Raw genomic sequence first — 19,726 nt, forward strand, 5'->3', positions numbered from 1 at the left:
TTTAAAACAAAATAAAATTTATTCTGTAAACAGCAGTTGGTAAAAAAAAAAAAAAAAAGGTACAGACAAAAATTAAAAAAAAAAAAAAAAAAAAAAAAAAAAAAAAAAAAAAAAAAAAAAAAAAACACTCTGTTTCAACATGAGTGTAACGAAAAAAGTATACCGAGTACTGTACAGTCAAAAGAACTCAACCCAAAGTCCTCGTGAATCGCTGAATTACTCATTCTCTGTATATTACGTTTTTCTCTGTTTATTTTTATTTTTATTTATTTATTTATCTTTTTCACGTGAACCAGTGGATTTATTTATTCATCAGTGACGACAGAGTATATGAGCGCACGTTCAATAAACAGACCAAGCTAACGAAGCCCTGGGACTCAATGTAATGCACGGACATCAACCCTCTGACTACTAAATCTCTCTGTTCTGTCTTTATTCATTAATTCTATATACTTTCAGATATTTTTATCATTTCAATTTTCCCAATCGTGATTTCCGGTGTTAAAAACTAAAAAATAAAACATTTTTATTTTAAAATTACGTGCTAGTTGAGGGTGAATGTGGATAATAATCCAATTGATATAACGGATAGATTTTATTTCACCCTTGTCAGCAATTTTAATCTCCTAATTTTCTCTCTGCTCCCCTATCCCCTATTCGGCATTCGCTTCATTTTATTATCATTATTATATATTATTTATTACCGATGATAAAACGTCATATTTAAACGGTATAAACATTGATCGTACCAATTTTGATGCTGAATTATAAAACAATATTGACAATTATGTCATTATCACTTGTGATTAATCAAGGCAAACAAATGATCCAATCAAATATATCAATATGTACTAAGTAATAATAACAAAAATTTCATTATTTTTCTACAATTATAGCAACAAAGACCCGATTTGCCGAGGTTATTGCAGCAAATGCACGCCCAACAAATGCCTCCTGGCGCAGCGATGGGCCCTCACCCCGGAATCCCCGGTCTTCCTAGCCTCGGACCCAGTGGCGGACTCCAAGTACCCACCTCTGCCTCAGCAGCTCTTTTGGGCCTGGGACTTCCCCCCGGAGGCGCTGCTCCTGGAGGAGCTGGGGCTCACCCATTGTCTATGCTTACAAAACCTGATCTCCATCGTGGTCAGCCCGACGATTTAAAGCCCAACGGTGGTAAGTTTTATTTTTTTAATAAAAAAAATATATCATGTTATAGAGTACAAGCATGAAGCGAGTAGAAAAACTAGTAAAGAGCGATGGTAAAAATAAATAGATAAATAAGTGGAGGTATCTTTAAAAATAAAGTAAAAGTGAAGTAGGTCTCGGGTTGAAAGAAGCTTTTCTGCAACGTCGGCACGTCCCCATCGATTTGGATCCTCGAGTAGTAGCTATCGAGTGTGTACACCGATGATGAGAATGAGGCCAGCTTGTTCGTACCATGTTTACTCGGCGTCTTCATCCAGAAGCACCTTCTTGTCCAATATCCGACCCTCGTCATCCACTTTTTTATCTTTTATCTTCTATCTTATTTTCCTCCCGATCTAAACTTTTTATTTTACACCACCTCAATCCAAACATCTCGCCTGCGTTTGTATTTTTTTTACACCAAAAATGGAAAAAATAATTCTCACCATTTTTTGCGGTAAAAAAAATAACTTTCGATAACATGTACCAAGACCGAACGGAGATCCAGAGATCCAAAGATTTGGAGATCCACCAGAGAATCATCTCGGAGCATTACGTGTTAGAACTCAATTTTGAAGGAATGCTGACAAAGCTGTGGATTTCCTCGCCGGTTTCTTCCTCTCATCCCCTCGTTCTTCGTTTCTCGACACCTACTTCTAAGGTCTGAACCGTCTTCCTCCTTCTCCTTTTCCTCCGACGCGTCTTCTCTCCTAAACTTGGATCTACACTTCTACTACAACTACAAGCATATCCGAGTGACTTGGGTTGGCTTTCTGCCTTGAGCATCAGAGGGCTCACAGCTATACACCGGGCTTAAGCTTCTCTTGGCACAAGAGTACTTTAAACCACGTCCCCTTACGTACATTACATTTTCCCTTTCCGTTCTAGTACACCAATGCACGGGTTGACTCACTTACACCACCAGGAACATTCACAGTGAAACCTATAGAGCTTCAGCTATTGCTTGTCATCTTCTTTACATGAAGTTCCCGCCTCAATTGGATTCTCAACAATCCTCTTTCCATTCTTATGTAGTACTATACGGTCCATAGTCTGTATTAAAAGTTCTTATAAACTATCTCGCTCGGTATTTATAAACCTTTATATTTTCATTCACTTGAATTCTTGTCATTTAATTATAAAATAAAAATATTTTCCGAAGAGGAGTCTGAAGAATAAAAAGTATAATTGAGCGTTTTAAAATCTAGCGGACGTCCGGGAGCTTTTATTTACCCACGGGTACTATACAGCTATTTTATTTTTTATTTATCTCTACTCCGGCATTTTATATTTTGTCAAAGGGTATATAAGACGATACGAGTAGTCGAGTAGTCGAGTAGTCAAGTCAAGTCTTGCAGAATGGAATCCGAGGGAGGAAGAAAGAGGAAAAAAGAGGAAGAAAGAGGAAAGAGGAAAGAGACTCTGGATCGCGGAGCTGGAATTTGTTGTATTGAGGGAAAGAGGAAAGAGCCCTGAGGCTATTCGGGTGCTGGTTCTTCTCTCAACTTGAGTAAATTCCTCTAAACTCGTGTAAGCATGCAAGTATTTCGTCGAGTCGAATTACAGCTGACTCTGGCCTTCCGGCCACTCGATTTATTCGATAAAAGCATCGTGCTTGGCATCGATGCTCCTTTAATAACGGCCTTATAGCTTTACTTTGCCTTTTATACTAAACCAGCTCAAACGATGTCTCCAGCACATCTGACATTCGACATCTTAAACTTTATCCTTGTTTATTTTTATTTATATTATCATTCATCCATTCATTTTATTTATTGGAGTTTTCTTTTCTGTTCCAGGTCTAAATTCCGTCGAAGAGAGGCATGTGAGTAAATATAGACATCTTTCTGATCTTATTATTAGACATTAATTTACGAGGGTTAATTGTTTAGCTAAATTTAGTGTAACGATTCTCAATTGATGCGATAACTTGACCCAGCTCGTAAAAGGAATCCCGTAGTTAAGTAAGACAGAGATAAATTTAGTTTCCTCGTGTAATGATGATGATGATAACCATAATCATAATAATAATAATAATAACAGTAAATGTATGAATTTGAGAGAAGGAGAGATAAGCTTCGACGCCTGCGAGTCACAATTAAGCTCCGATGTAATTATCCTCGAGCTTCCATTCAATCACGATCGAACCCCTAATACTGACATTGAACCTATTCTATTCGTCTCACCCCTGATATTGTTCTTTGAAATAATATAAACGCACTATTTGCTAAATATTTGCTGAATTTATAATTAAAATTATATTTCTAAAAGGATAATAAATTTTTCAAAGGTACAACGCGGATGTATAAATACAAATATAAATAAAAATAAAATTGTTTTACCTGAGGGTGTGTTGTGGATTTAAAAACAAAAAACTAAAACTTCATAGACATGAAAAATAATTAATATATAAAATAGCGAGTGTGTGTGAGTGGATGCGAACCGAGTAGAGAGAAAGTATTAAATTTAGCTTTGTAAAAAAGATTAGATGTCGCTAGAGCGAAATGTACTTAAAATTTTGGAGTGTGCATAATGTGTACCGGGAAAGGGGGCAGGGAGTGGTGAGCTGCTCGGATATAAAAGCGAGGGATGCAAAAAGTTTGGTAAAAAAAAGTGAGCGGCAAAAGCCTCGCATAAAGCTAAATGAGAGGCCAGAGGATTCTGGATGGATGAAGAGAAAAAGGGAATTTAAAAAAAAAAAAAAAAAAAAAAAAAACGTATACGGACGTTCGACGTACGTTTATTAAAAGCACTTTCTGAAAACGTTAACGCGCTTACACAGCGACCCACTTGCACTTTGACTGGTTCCTGGATTGCTGCATTCCAGAGTTCCGTTTATATTATCAGTTGCGAGCTCTCTAACTCTGTCTAAACCCTCAATCTATTTAATTTTTTGTTGATTAATAAATTTATTTGTTTATATCTTTAGAATTAGTTAATTCAATAATTAACTGAATTAAATAATTCATAAGCCCAATTAGACAACGGTTATTTAAGTAGATATTTAATTTAGTTGATAATAGGGAGTAGTCGGTACACGTGTAAGCAGGATAGTTTCCGCAGCGATTGATAGAGGTACACCAGTTATTACTGTACTATTACCCGTATATGTACAACTACCATTACTGCTAATACAACTACTAATAGTGTAACATTGCGAAGCATAATTAGCGCCCATTTAATACCTGCAATTATTACAGATTGATAAGCGCTGACTGGCTCGTGCAATATCGATTACACTTACGGTGATAGGCGTTAATGGCTTTTACGTCAATAGATATATACACATATATATTATTATTATTATTATTATTATTATATGTTTATTATGTCTCGTTAATATTATTAGAGATCTAATTTTCAAAATTAAAAATGTTAATTTTATGATAAATATTTAAAATTATAACTTACAATCAGATGCTTGTAAATTTTGATGAAGGTTTCCGCTCAACCTGAAAATAAAAAAAAAAAAGAATTTTTTTTATAACTTCTACGTAGAGAAATTATTCAAAGTAAGGGAATAAAAATGTAAATTAAATGGTAATTAAGCTGTAAAATGTGGTACGGTGTTTATTAATAAACAAGTGTGAGGGTTATCATAAAATTGAAATATTAATGGTAATAGCCGAGACAGGTAGACAGGGTTGGAGCTTGCAGTAGACATAATGCATCATATAACGTTACTATCTATTTCACGATCCCTCGTCGTGTCTTACAATAAACGGGTATATCCACTGCGTGACCTCTCGAGTACACTTCCATTATACTCTGTACTCTGTACTCTATATGTCTATAACTATAACTATAACTAGTACTATCGCCATCAGTATATCGCTATCACTGTCACTAATACCAACACTCTACAATAAAGCAACAAACTATAAACTATACCCGCGATGGGAATGTACATCTAAAATTTAATAACCTTATATATGTATATATCTATATATATTTAGAGTCCCCTTTATATCATGACACGATTAACTCATTCATGAATCATGATATCATGTGTCTCTTAAATTTCTTTGTTCATATTAAAAACCATCTATTATTTTTTTATATTTACAAGTTTTTATAATAAACTCTCTGTTGACATTAAAATCAATTTCCTTTGTCTGATAACAAAAGCAAATGCTGAAAATTAATCCGAGTTTATAAAAATAATTCTATTAATATCAATATTATTATACAGTAAATTCGTTTTTAATTATCTTAGAAAAATATTTACGGAATATTAAATGAAAGGTGTGTTAAAAAGTAATTAAAGAATTTAAAAATGTACTATGCAAGTAAATTAAATTTTTTCAGAGGAAATAAACGTGTAAAAGTCGGTACGCTTTTCGAGGGGATAAAAAATAAATAAAAGGGTGGAATGCAAAGTGAAATGATGCAAGAGAGCTCGCTCCAAAAGAGATTAAGAAAAAAAAAAAAAAAAAACGGAATAAAAAACGTTCCACGGGTGACAGACAAAGTAAAGAGTGAAGAGAAAAAAATAATCCGTCGACGCGGAAGCGTAATTTATTTTAATTAAAGTGGCTTGCATTATGTAAACGGGGGCTAGTCTGGATGACAAGCCTGAAAGGGTTGAAAGAGCGCAGAGATCGTGGTACCTGACACTACCCGACCCCAACCCCTGTATACTTTATATATACGTTTCAAAGTATCTGGGATCTTGGTGTGTAGCCCTGAAGCGACGCCGGTAGTTCCGAACAGACTAATTTACCCGTCATCCAACTACTACCGACGAGTCCTCAATACCGAGCCCTTAACCCTACTCTCAGACTCCCAGATCCCCTTAAGCGTCGCGACGCTTCTCCCTCGGGTCTCGGGTCTACTCGCCGAGCTGTAAAGCCATCGAGTATAACAGAGCAAGAGGATCAGAGAGAGAGAGAGAGAGAGAGAGAGAGAGAGAGAGAGAGAGAGAGAGAGAGAGAGAGAGAGAGAGAGAGAGAGAGAGAGAGAGAGAGAGAGAGAGAGAGAGAGAGAGAGTGAAGCTGATTTCAGTAGGGGTAGTAGTATTGGTAGTAGTAGTAGTGAAGCTCGGTAGCACTCTCGATCCTGCTTTACCGACACCTCTGATCTCGTTAGGCGCATTAATTAATTTACAAGATGGCGGCGGTGGCGAGAGAAAACTCGAAAGCCAGAACTAGAGCCAGAGACACGCAGGAATAGAATCCGGCAGTGTTTGTTGGGCTTGAGTTTGGTTTGGTTTGGCTTGGGGTGAGTAGTCGCTTGGATGGTTTTGACTGAAGAGACCTGACTGCGCTGCTAGTAGAAGGTAGAAGGCAGAATTGAATGAGAGTTTCCTATTCCCGGGTTTGGCTCCTCTGAAGCGCTCTGTAGGTATGTAGGTATATCATGTAGGTATAGATATACCTTATACCGGAAGACTGAGTAGTTACGGCGAGGAGTAATTGCGCAGTCACTCGCACAACATTCCACTTCTACTTCACCCCACTTATTATTCCTGCATCCATTCCGTCGTACTCTTCTATCCTTCTATCCACCAACAGAACAGAGAAAGGGGATGATGATGCTCTTTCATCACTCCACTACTCAACTCGACTCGAGATACTTGATAATTTTAAAACTCGGCAATTACGCGAGATTAATAAGAGACCGTCTTCTTTCGTCCTCGCTTCCAGTTAAGTTTCCATTTCCATTCGAGTTCAAACTTTATAGTTGAGGTAAACTTATAAACTTATATACTTGTCATTTTTCAACCGTTTGTTTTACCCTAACTTTTACGCCTGCGAGCCTCGAGGGTTAAGATGAAAAGATTACTGACGATTAATTAATTAAAAACATCTTCCAGCTAATGCCCATCTTTCACTACCTACTTTTATTTCTCTTTTTTTTTAATTTTATAATCCGCTTACCGTAAGCTACTTTAGATTTGTATTAGACCCATATTTTTAGTTAATTACTTTCTATCTATCAAAGAAAAAAGACTAAAGAGATAAAAATCTCGGAAAGTTTATAACTCAATTATAACTATTTAATGTCACAAACTTTTATTCTCTATAAAATTTATAATAATAATTAAAAAATAGTTGAACTAACTCTCGGGAGATTATATTTTTATCGGTGTCCAGCGCAATGCGGCCAACAGCAAAAAAGTAATAATAATAGTAAATGAATAAACTAACGAGTAATAAAAACAAAGGTAACAAGAAATGTCGGAGAGAATGAACAAAATAAAAATAATAAAAACAACATAAAACTAAAACAAGCTCTGTGGGGTGAAGTGCCAACACAAATGCTTGTCACATTCTCGCGTACTCGCGTGTTAACTCTGGAACCATATTATATATACCTATACCTATATTATTTTGCTGTTAAACTTCTACCAGTACACACTGTACACACATAACGTAGACATAAATCTACATTAATATCTGTATACTCGTTTCATGTTAGCGCGCGTTTGCGGACATAATCGCAGACTTTAACGACACGGCACTTTATTACGCTCGGCTAAACTTTTTAATAATTTTCCCCGCCAGTAATTAGTCTGTAAATTAATGCACCAAGGCGTAAATGTAAGACTTTTATAGTCTTTTATTTGAAGCTCAAACCTTACTTATACTACTGCTATTTTTATTATTTAATATGCTCCACCTATCTCGCAATAAAATCACAATATTTAGTACAATAATATTCTCATTTTCCCCTTTCTCGCCTCCGCTATCTCAATCTCTCTTTCGACCGCGGTTATTTGCGGTGTCGGCAAACCTTTTAAATAAAAATAACAAAACCAAGATTGAGATAAAGACAAAGATGGGGATGGATTATATTTTTTGTCGAATGTCTCGGCATCACTGGAAGGACTTTGTAATTGGCCAAGAGATTTAACGAGACATTCGAGTAGTCTATCGTCTCGCTGTTATTGTCGAGAAAGGATTTTATACCAAGAATTATCGCCAAGATCTCGTTATAATCACTTCCCACTTAACACTCTTACCCTTTTTATTAATTATTGTCATCCAAGCTGGATTTTATTTGCTCTATCCTCATGCAAATCAACCAAAATAAATTCAAAATTTAAATTTGGAATGAGTCATAAATTTGTCTAATACTTAGTGCGAGTTTTTCCCATTTAAAAACTTAAAAGTTGTTATTCTCATAAGAGTAAACTCTAAATTCGGATCTGGAATGAGTAGAGTCTCCACCCCGTAAATTTTTGTTAAGCTATTTGATCTTACCCGCGGCAACGTTCGTGTTAACGTCGAGTTTTTTCTCATTGTGTAAGGACCTCAGGAGCAGAGCCAGCAGCCCGACTTTGCGAAACCATTCGTTAAACTCAACACTTTTTCTTTGTTTCTCATCGCCCTTTTTCCTCGCCACCACCACCAGCTAAACTCTTTTCGGTTTCTCTTGAGAGCCAGCCACGCGAGAATCTACCTCAGGGGCATTATTGCCGACTTTTTTCGCCTTCGCTTGATTCAACAGAGACGCCAGCCACCGAGCCCAAAAAAAAAAAAAAAAAATAAAAAAGACAAACCGTAAAGACCGAATAGAAATAAGAGAATGAGTTAAGTCTTCTATTCCAGACATACATTTATGCTACATATATACAGACTGATAGTACACTCCAAAGGATCCAGATCACGAGCTTTTCAATTACCGTCCTGATTCCCAACCCTCTTTACCTCTGACTTTAACTCTTTACCCCTTTGCCAATACTTTGCTGCTCTTCCGGATGAAAAGCTTTCCAAAATTCCCGATCAGCCTCCATTTTATCTTCAATTGCTTTATTGTTTTTTGTATCTCCTTACCTTGTGGTTCGTCTTACAAACGATATTTAATTGCAAGTAATTAAAAAAATTATTTAAAAGCGGCAATTTAAAATTCGATAGAGTTTAAAAAATGTAATTGTTAATTTTGCGATTCGATAATTAAAATTAAATATGTACAGCTGGTAATTGAATATTAAATTTCAATTTTAATTAAAGAAAATACCAATTATAAAAAATAGCAAATAAATGTGAATTGGTAAAAAATAAAATAATGCAAATGGTATTGGTTTTCTTCGGCGAATACAACAAGCAAAGTAATCGGAAAATAGCCGTGAAAATAGTAAACGCTGAGAATATTATCGAACGAAATGTAATACCGGTGGAGAGGAGAGAGGAGAAAAGTGTAGGTGATAGGTGGTAGCTCTGCAACTAGTGCTTTTCACCCCTAACTTTTAAAAGCTCGCAATCACCCACCACACTCTTTTCGGGTCCACTCCTATCGGATCTACCCAGCTGCATTCGTTTTGCGGTTATACCACGATAATAACAATAATAACAATGTCGATAACCCGGGTTAAAGTGTCGGTGCTTGGTCTCTAGCCAGTACAGGACGCGCTGTTGCATAAAATTTTAAAACCCCGTCGCTACTGCTGCTGCTACTACTACTACTACTACTATTACTCTGGGGGGAACCGAGATAGCTGCAAACAGAGCCGAGTTAATTTAAAAATGCAAATTTCACCGCAGAGAGAACTCGTTCAAGCTGCCCGGGGATGAACAGCGAGCCGAGGGTTAAAGGGAGATTGCGGCGAGCTCTAAAATAAAAAAAAAAAAAAAATTCTAGAAAAAAAAGTATATATAATATTTCCGAATAAGAGACAGTATTTATGAGTAGTTGAATAAATTTTAGGTGTCAGAAAATGTTTATTTTATTTTATTCTATACGTATAGTTTATTATTTTATTTTATTTCTTTTTGTCTTGCTACCGCGTACAACGACATGCCAGTAGTTGATAGAGCTTCACTACGTTGAACCTTTTTGCCCTCACACATCCACACAGATGTGTACCATGTACCTCGAACATTTTACTCCCCCGAGAACATTTCTTTTTCATGGCTCGTAATTTTTTTTCGGCGTTTTCGTTCTCTTTTTCTCTTAGCTGAATGACACGTTTTAAATCAGAAACCAACTCACTATTTATTTACTTTTTTACAACCCATTTCACATTTCATTTCCAAATAAATAAAATTCCCAAACAAAAATTACCAAAACTCCCTCTTTGTCATATAGACGACGGCCGTGCCAATGTTAAATAAAAAATTGCAATTACTCACTGCTATAAATCACTCAACAAAACTCCGATAAAACTCATCACCTAAAACTCCAAAACTAACGAGTGACCTCTTGCATAATCTAGAGCATCAGAATCAGGCGAGCCCTTATATAAGACATAAATCATCTTCATCTTTTCCTTTCAAATTCATCCACTCGACTTAATTGAAAGCTCCAATTATTTATTTTCAATCAAATTACCAACACCGATTTATGGATTTATGGATATTAGTCAAAGAGATACACTGTAAATTATTAATAAAGTGACAAGTTTGGAAAACACGAAGTGCCAAATAACCACAACTTAAACTGTATACACTAGACAAGATATAAAACATAATAGAGCAGACGGTAAACGTCAGACGTCAGACGGCAAAGTAGTTTGTGTTGAACAAAAGGTGAGGGAAAGACTTTGGGTTTGCATATTAAAGAAACATCAACATCGATCAATAAATTCAAGATATTGTCAAGGATGTTGAGAATGTGAATATAGTTCTGCTAGAAAATGACTCGCTCCGCAAGTTGGCATGCGACGCTTTGGCTTTTCAAGGGATAGGATCAATTTGACAATATTGGTTGGCTTTCTGAACAGAGTATAGGAAGCAGGGCTATCAACCCATGAATGTGGTAAGTGAGCTAAAGCCGACTAGGAATAGCTCCCTGCTTCCTCTGTCACATAATCACCCTGATAATTTCACCCACAGCACACAAGTGCTTCCTACCAGGTCTCGGACTCTAGTTCTGTACATCCATCTACTCTACAGCTGTATAGATATAGATATAGATATAGATGGAGATAGACACCCTAATACTCTACTCTAAACCTTAGCGACTCTCATCTTCCTTTTTAGTTGGAAAGCCACTAGACCGGCTGTTTCCTTATTCCTCACTCCACCCTATCTAACAGGTTACAAGCGGTGTATACGAAGATGCCGCAAAACCCCAGCTGCTTTACAAGATAAAGCAGCGAGTGGTTCTCAAATTAACGGAATAATAAATAAATATAAATAATAGCTGTTGGATCAAAGGAATTCTAAAAGTTTTAAAAGGAATAAGGAACATATATAAATATATAAATAAGTATAAAGGGTACTAGAGGATATTTATTGAAAAAGATACGTGAATTATTACAAGTTTGTATCCTCGGATAGATATCTCAAAACTCGTTTTTGTGTACGATGGCCCCCCGGAGATAAATCCGATGTAGTATATCTGTTGGACGCGCTGAAACAGATGTATTCTCAGCCGGAAAATATACGTTTATACTGTGTACAACCGATGGAATGAAATAAATGTATATATATATATATATATATATATCCGAGACCGAGAGTTGTGTGTGATGAGATTTTTATTTCGTTTGCCACGAAAGAGTGTACGCGATTCCCTTGAGACTCGGATTCAGAAAAAGAATGAAAGTGTATAACAGAAGGGTAAAGTCTGGAAAAGGAAACTAAAGAGGATAAAGTAACACTGACACTGCCAGAGCTGGTACTCGCTTTTTATTTAATCTTTTTTTTTTTCCTTTATTCCCTCATGCTTCTATATCTATATCTGCACATCGTCTTTTTGTCTGTTGGGCACAATCCAAATATGGTCGTCCTCATCGCCCGGTTTTTCTCATCACATCTCTTTCTTTTCTCGTTAAACCACGTACTCACGGAAATGTTCCATTCTCTGGTATTCCGTACCGACTAGGCACTGAGCTGCTCCTATTCTACTCTTATTCTGAGTAGAAACTTTACTGCTATACCTCTACTTCCAGATTCTACCAGATAAATGGAAAAACGCTATTACCTACTATACCAGCCATACTTGCCCAGACTCTACCATATTTATCATTTTATACATTATTTTTTCCCTTTATTAATTTTCCGTTCTATACTACTTGGTACTACTTCCAGTTACTTGCCTTGCAATTGAGTCATTTATTATTGCTTTTTTAGGTCGTTTAATACCTGAACAATGCTTATGATATTATTTGTCATAAAAGTTTATTTTATAATAGCAGAAAATAAACCCATTAGACAGCCGACACAAAAAAAAAGTAAAATATTAATCTGTTAAAAGTGCAGGAATTCAGAAGTTGAGCCGCCAAGTTGGTAACCGAATAATCTCCCTAACAGGATCTCCTAAAAAACCGCGGCCATTTCTTTATTTTCTCCTTAATTTTATTTTCACCCTCGGAAGTTAACGATGACTCTGCGAGGGAGCAAAATGCGAGCAGCCCATAGAAAGGGAATAAAGATAGAGCGTCGAGTCGACAAGAAGTGGCTGAAGCAGTCCCGGAAATCGCTGGGGAATCTTACCAAGACGAGGGTAATGGTCCATACGCAGGGGTTATTCTGAAGGGTTCTTCTCTCCTCTCTCTGTTTAATTCTGTCTGATAGAGCGAGGAGTTGAGTTAAAAGTACCACCGAAGAATAAGGAAAAGAAAGCGCGAACCACCAGTAATATTACGAGGATGGAGATGAAGAGCTCCTAGTAATTGAGAAGAGGAGATTTACTTGGCTGCGAGTTTCTTAAGAGGAAGAGGGGCCGCGAATCGGGCGATTAGGTTCCTGCTGTGAAGACCCGAGTTTAAGAAGGTTACAATTATTTCATTTCATAAAACGGGTAGAGGAAAGGATGAGAGGGAATAAGTTTTTCCGAGATGGAACCGGTCCAAAGGATTTTTGCTCCAGGGAGATAAAAAGTTTGAGCCGAGGGATCCGACGTGAAAATTGTTCTCGATGCACGAACGATAAATATTACATTATATATATATATATTTGTATGTGTATAGATTGCTCAGGAATGGAGATGGAGAGTTACAGAGGAAACCCAGGATTCAGAATCGAGGATAGAGCAGAGAAAATTCATTTCGCAGCGAATCTCTCGGGGATGCTCGGGTGAACGACACGATTGAAAGATAGAGGGCTTGTGTTTGCTAAAGTTCTGGACCTGAGGGATTATTCTTCATCCACAAACTTATATTTCTTTTTAATAGCTTAAATATATACATTTATATTGAACCTTTCTATCTATACTTTTATACTCTGTACAGCATTTCCAATTGCTATATTTTATTTTATTTTATTTTTTTTTATTTCTCTATTTAATCAATCAATCGGTTATTCGATCGATTTTCGGGAAATAATCGAGATAAAATAAATGTCTGACGGATAAAACACCCCCGGAGACGGGTGAATAAAGTTGATTCGGTATTTGGTATTCGGTATGAGATTGTAGTGTAGGGAGAGTGTTAAAGTTATATTTTATCGATGTAATAAATATGTAGAGGAGCTTCGGAGAGAAACAACTAATATTGCTAATACGGAAAAGTAAAGAATAAGAATGTTATTCTGTAGTAAGAGCTGTTGTAGTAGTAGTTCCCAGTTGTCAAGGGTCTTTTCGATCTTCTCCTAAGGGATTCTGTGTAGTGAGTTGAGAGATAAATTCGAAGGAAACACTTCCATCTGTTAAGCCATTACTCTCCAGCATCTTGTTGGATAAAACCGAACGACTGAGAGAAATAGGCATGTATATATAAAAGTAATTTTAAATCCCGCGAGAAGACCCTCTGAGAAATGCTGAAGAAATCTTTTTTAAATCATTAGCTGTTAGATAAATTCAAATTGATTTTCTGTCGTTACTAATTCGCTAATAAATATTTTTTTTTCTTTTTTTTTTTTCCAGAGGAGCTCAATATCTCCAGCTGAACGCGAGAAATATAGCAGACCCAGGAGTACACCTGACCCAGGACACCACGATCACATGCATTTGAAAAAAATGAAGAAGGAGCAAGACAAAGACCTAGGACATGTAAGTATTTATTTAAAAATTCTCCTGAAGCAAGTTACTGATGATTTAATATTTTTTAGCAAAGCGATGGTGAAAAGAGTGACCAGGATTTGGTGGTAGACGACGCGAGCGAAGGAGCAGCTAGCCCAGCGGCAAATGGAACCTCCTCACCGCGAGAAAACGGACTCGAAAAGATAGGTCCGTCAGTTGGCTTGATGAGCAGCCAAATGAAAAAGGAAATACCGCCACAGTCACCGAAAAGCGGAACTAGCAGCAACGCGAGCACTCCGTCAGCAAAGAAGATGGAGGAACGCGAGAAACCTTCTACACCGATATCGAAACCTGTGACACCTACTTCGGCGGGTGGAAGTAGTTCTGGATCTGGTGGTCTGAAACCCAGTGGCTCAAACAAACCTCTCGTTCCAGCATCGGCTGTTGGTCCTTATCCTCACTATCCTCCACCTCACCATCCCCCAGCTGGACCTCACGTCGAAATGCTGGGATACCCACCGGGGGCTCTCAACGGATACCCGACTAGACCGCCACTTCAGCAACTTTACGATCCTCATGGCGCAATGAGAGCACCACTTGGTCCTCTAGGAGTTCCTGGCGGAAAACCGTAAGTCTTTTATAAATTTTGGAATTTAATTGGTATCATCAACTGAGATCAAAATAATAATTAATCAAAATTTTCAGAGCCTACAGTTTCCACGTTTCAAGTGAAGGTCAAATGCAACCAGTGCCCTTTCCTCAAGATGCCCTAATCGGGCCAGGAATACCAAGACACGCACGTCAGATAAACACCCTCACTCATGGAGAAGTTGTCTGTGCAGTGACAATCTCTAATCCTACCAAGTACGTCTACACCGGAGGCAAAGGTTGCGTCAAAGTCTGGGATATCAGCCAGGGAGGAAGCGGCAGCGCTAAACCAGTCTCCCAGCTGGACTGTCTTCAACGCGACAACTACATCAGGTCGGTTAAGCTTCTCCCCGACGGAAGAACGCTCATCGTCGGAGGTGAGGCCAGCAATCTCAGTATCTGGGACTTGGCGAGTCCCACGCCGAGGATAAAGGCCGAATTGACGTCTGCTGCGCCAGCCTGCTACGCTCTCGCGATATCTCCAGACTCAAAGGTCTGCTTCAGCTGCTGCAGTGACGGAAACATCGCCGTCTGGGATCTCCAGAACCAGACACTCGTCAGGCAGTTCCAGGGACACACAGATGGCGCCTCCTGCATAGATATCTCCGCAGACGGATCGAAACTCTGGACCGGCGGGCTCGACAACACCGTGAGGTCTTGGGACCTCAGAGAAGGCAGACAGCTCCAGCAGCACGACTTTACCTCTCAGATATTCTCACTGGGGTACTGTCCCACCGGAGAGTGGCTCGCGGTCGGAATGGAGAACTCTAACGTCGAGGTCCTCCACGCGAACAAACCCGACAAGTACCAGCTTCATCTCCACGAGTCTTGTGTCCTGTCACTTAGATTCGCCTCTTGTGGCAAGTGGTTCGTCTCCACCGGCAAAGACAATCTACTTAACGCTTGGCGTACGCCTTATGGTGCCTCTATATTCCAGGTGAGTCTTTTTTTTTTACCCTACTTTATTTATTTTTGATTAACCACGTATTTAAATAATAAAATGTTTGTATTTTCCGTCAACAGTCAAAGGAATCATCATCAGTATTAAGCTGCGATATATCAACCGACGACAAGTACATCGTGACTGGATCAGGGGACAAAAAGGCAACCGTATATGAAGTGATATACTAAAATAAATTCGATTGTTAATATACCTTCGATACGCTTGTTACATTTATAAACGTAATATTAAAAGAAAAAAAAAATAGTAATAATGACTATAATTAAAACATTATTATTGATAATAATAAGTAATGGATCTATACAGATATACTAAAGGAATCATAAGAATAAAAATAATAGCGAGTAAATAAACTCCCAAAGTGATAACCATCCTCGGTATCTATTTTAAGGGTTTGGAAAATAAGGTCAGACACGTTTTAACCAATTATCCATGATGCTTTTTGTTATGAATTATTGATACCGAGACCTTTACTTAGTCTTGTATTTTTAGTCTGGCACTTTATTTAATTATTAAAATCATGAATCGTTAGAATAAGCCACGATAACTAAAGTATGCATATAAATAAGTAATTTTAATATTATTAAAAGCGATAAAGGTAATTTGACGTGATAACGCCCGGTGTAATATATAGAAGTTTAACCAAGTGAGATTATAAGGGCACATTACTAATTACAAAAGATTTAAAATGAATAAATCAAATTAAAGAGAGTGAATGTATGAGCAACAGCGTGTATTATATTATAAATATTTAAAATAAAATAAGGTATAAGTTTATAATTATTAAATAAATAAGTGGATTAATCGTATGATAGTAAATGAAAAGTATAAATTTTCTTACTAATTCGATTATAAAATATAAAAAATTAGACAAGGCCTATTTGACTATTTGGCTTTGATTTTATCGGTCTACTGATTGCAGCTGATTAACATTTTAATTGATATTTTTAAATGAATAACAAAAAAGCTGTAATTTTTAATTTAACGTATATAAATTTTTGTAAAGATAATTAATAAATAATTCAAATAATAAAAAAAAAAAATGAATAAATAGTTTCCCTACAAGGTACTGATAGATGATGCAAAGCGCGTGATACAAAAAAAAAAGTATATTATACCGTATATTTATATTTTGTTACAGGAATAAATACATAATTGTTTGCAGTTGTTTTAAAGTAATTAATTATTAATAATCAATTTATTAAATGATTAATGATATTATAATATTTTGAGGATGAATTTAGATAAAAATATTATTGTTAAATTGTTTGTTAATAATTGAGATAAATAAAACGACTGCTATTTCAATAACTATTAAAAATAATAGACCAATAGAAACAACGATACCTCAACAAGACTCGATAGTTTTTATTATGGCTACGAAACAACTCTGTACAAATGGAATTAAATATTCTTTAACCGTTTTTAAAATAAATTTATTTGTATTGCAACAAAGTTATCGATAAATAACTGCCGTATATTATTTTGTTCTACTGTAAATTTACCAACATGGTATCACTGAGCTCGCATTGTCGTTATTTATTATTATTTTGACGCGTAATTAATTATTTGAATTGACTGTTCCAATTATTAAATTATTTGTTAGTTGGTTGACGTTTGTAAAAATGGAAAATTTTTATTTTAACCAGCATTTCATGGAAAGTTTATATAAATTTATAATTGATAATAATGATTGACGTATAAATAATGTAAACTCTATATTTTGTGGTACGTCGGAAATAATTATTTCGGTTAAAAAGTCCGTTATGTTTGGAATGTATTATTAATTATTAATTGATGATGGATATATTGATGCGCAGAGATAAATAAATACTCAGTGTTGTCGCACACGATTATTTAATTATTATTATTATATTATCTATAATTTATTTATAGTTAGATGCTTCTGTATGTATTAACGATAATCATTTGTAATTTAACTATGTAAATTATTGAGAGAAGATGATTTTTAGCGTATTTACATCATGTAAGAAAGATTTATTTGTATTTTATAATAATGGAAAAAAATTTTTATTTCTCAAGGAATTTTACGAAATAGAAAAAGTGATAAACTTATAATAAAAAATTTATTAAAAAAATTATACCTGTTTTTTTTTATCCTCCTCTTTTAATTTTATCATTATTAAAAATAAATAAAATTTTAAATACTAGAAATAACAAATAACAAAAATAGCAGAAACAAAATTTTGTAATAGCTTTAATGCAATTTAAACCACTCTAAATTGTTCCTCGCTAAATTTCCTACAAGATACATTTGTGTTTTATGGAGAAAAAAATTTTTTTATAAGAGATATTTAGACTTAAAAAAAATTTCAAAAATCGAAAATTTAAATTTTTGTTTCCGGATCTTCAAGCGGCCATAACTCCTAAAATAATAGCTTTAAATGCAATTTAAACCACTCTAAATGGTTCCTCGGGAAATTTCCTACAAAAATCTTTGTGTTTCGTGAGTCTAACAAATTTTTTTTTAGGAGATATTTCGACTTTAAAAAAATTACAAAATCCGAAAATTCAAATTTCTGTTTCCGGATCTTCAAGTGGCCATAACTCCTAAAATAATTGCTCTAAATGCAATTCTGACCACTCTATCGTGTTCCTCGGGAAATTTCCTACAAGATACGTTTGTAATTTATGGGAAAATAATTTTTTTTTTAGGAGAAATTAAATTTTTTTCCCCCGAAACATAATAGTGGCCATAACTTCTAAAATAATGACTTTAGGGACTAATTAGGCCATTTTAATTCTTCTAAAATTTTAATTTAAGTTTTCGAATCATATAAGTAGTCATAACTCCTAATATAATTTCCGGTCTTATTAATTTGTGTTTGAAAGTCTATCATAGAATTCGAAAAACAATTTTGAGCATTTAATTACGCAAGTAGCGGGATGTTGCAGGGATGGCTTTCACGGTCAACCTTTTTTCTAATTTTTTTCAATAAATTTCAATGTTTTTAACAATTTCATTCTTTTATATCTATATCAGATATTTCAATAATTCAAAAAACAGAAAATCCACTTCTGCTATTTTCAATATTCTAAAAATTGAAATTTTCACATGAAAAAAAAAAAAAAAATGAAAACTTACATTGATTGGCTTCATGAGTCAGGTAAAATACTGAAAAAAAAAAAAAAATCACACACACGAAGACCGACCGCGGGAACACGAAAATTATCACTCGACACTTTATTTATAGCACTGAAAATTCGCCGATGTTTTTACTTTTTTAATTTTTTTCAATTAATAAATTAGAATGACATAAAATTTAGCTGTCATTTTACAATTGTTTTAATTTTTTTTTTAACAAATAAATTATAGCAAAAAAATATTATCAAAAAAACGGACTTGTAGAAATTTTAATAAATTATAAATGCAATTTTTTTAAATAATTTTTTAGAACAAATTTTTTTATTAAAAAAAATTAAAAAATTGTTTTCTACAAATGAAAAAATTTTTTTTTAACTATTTTTCAGTAAATTTTATAATAAAAAATATTCTAAACATTTTTATATGTCGGCCATCTTAATTTTCATAATTTATTTTATCAAAAAAGAACAAAAGAAAATGGCGTCTGAATGATTGTCATAAAAAATATCATAATTATGAAAAGTTACTACTTATTAATTCAAACATAAAAAAAAAAATAATAATTATTATAGTGTTGTTTTTGGCACGGACTTTAGACTCACGACTCGAACAACATGACCGCGAATGTTAGAAGACCCTACCGAAACGACCCGAACTTTATTTACTGAATTTCGATACTAAAAATGCCTGGATTATTAAAATTATTATTTCAAAATGAACTCAGAGTGCTAAAAAACCTAATTATAAACATATTTTTAATAATTATGACGATAAACCTAATAATTACTTGATTTTAATACGAGCGAGACGAGGTACCGTACATTCTGCTAACTTCTGCGCAGTTGGAATGGCGGTTGGAATAAACCTGCGCAGTAGAATGACTTTCAAGTGCGCAGTTGCCCGAATCGCCCACAGAGGGCGCCATCAGTTTGAGGAACTGTCGCCTGATCGTCTGATGCAGGTTGTTGTAAGTATAAATA

At 35.3% G+C, this 19,726-nt stretch overlaps 1 protein-coding gene across 12 annotated transcripts in view; it reads left to right on the forward strand.

Moving 5' to 3' along the window:
• Positions 1-17,742, forward strand: part of LOC141533567 (protein groucho-like) — a 57,766-nt gene extending 40,024 nt beyond the window's left edge. For all 12 annotated transcript variants that reach the window (XM_074252545.1, XM_074252555.1, XM_074252569.1 and 9 more), the window contains 6 exons: positions 897-1,173; positions 2,985-3,010; positions 13,936-14,061; positions 14,121-14,659; positions 14,737-15,616; positions 15,703-17,742. In XM_074252545.1, the coding sequence (XP_074108646.1) occupies positions 897-1,173; positions 2,985-3,010; positions 13,936-14,061; positions 14,121-14,659; positions 14,737-15,616; positions 15,703-15,810 (1,956 nt within the window). In that variant the 3' untranslated portion in view covers positions 15,811-17,742. The remainder of the gene's footprint in view (positions 1-896; positions 1,174-2,984; positions 3,011-13,935; positions 14,062-14,120; positions 14,660-14,736; positions 15,617-15,702) is intronic.
• The last annotated feature ends 1,984 nt before the right edge of the window (positions 17,743-19,726 follow it).

Source organism: Cotesia typhae, unplaced genomic scaffold (assembly GCF_013202065.1).
Source record: "Cotesia typhae breed Kobodo isofemale line unplaced genomic scaffold, CoteBio_Ctyphae contig_123, whole genome shotgun sequence".
Lineage (NCBI taxonomy): Eukaryota > Metazoa > Arthropoda > Insecta > Hymenoptera > Braconidae > Cotesia > Cotesia typhae.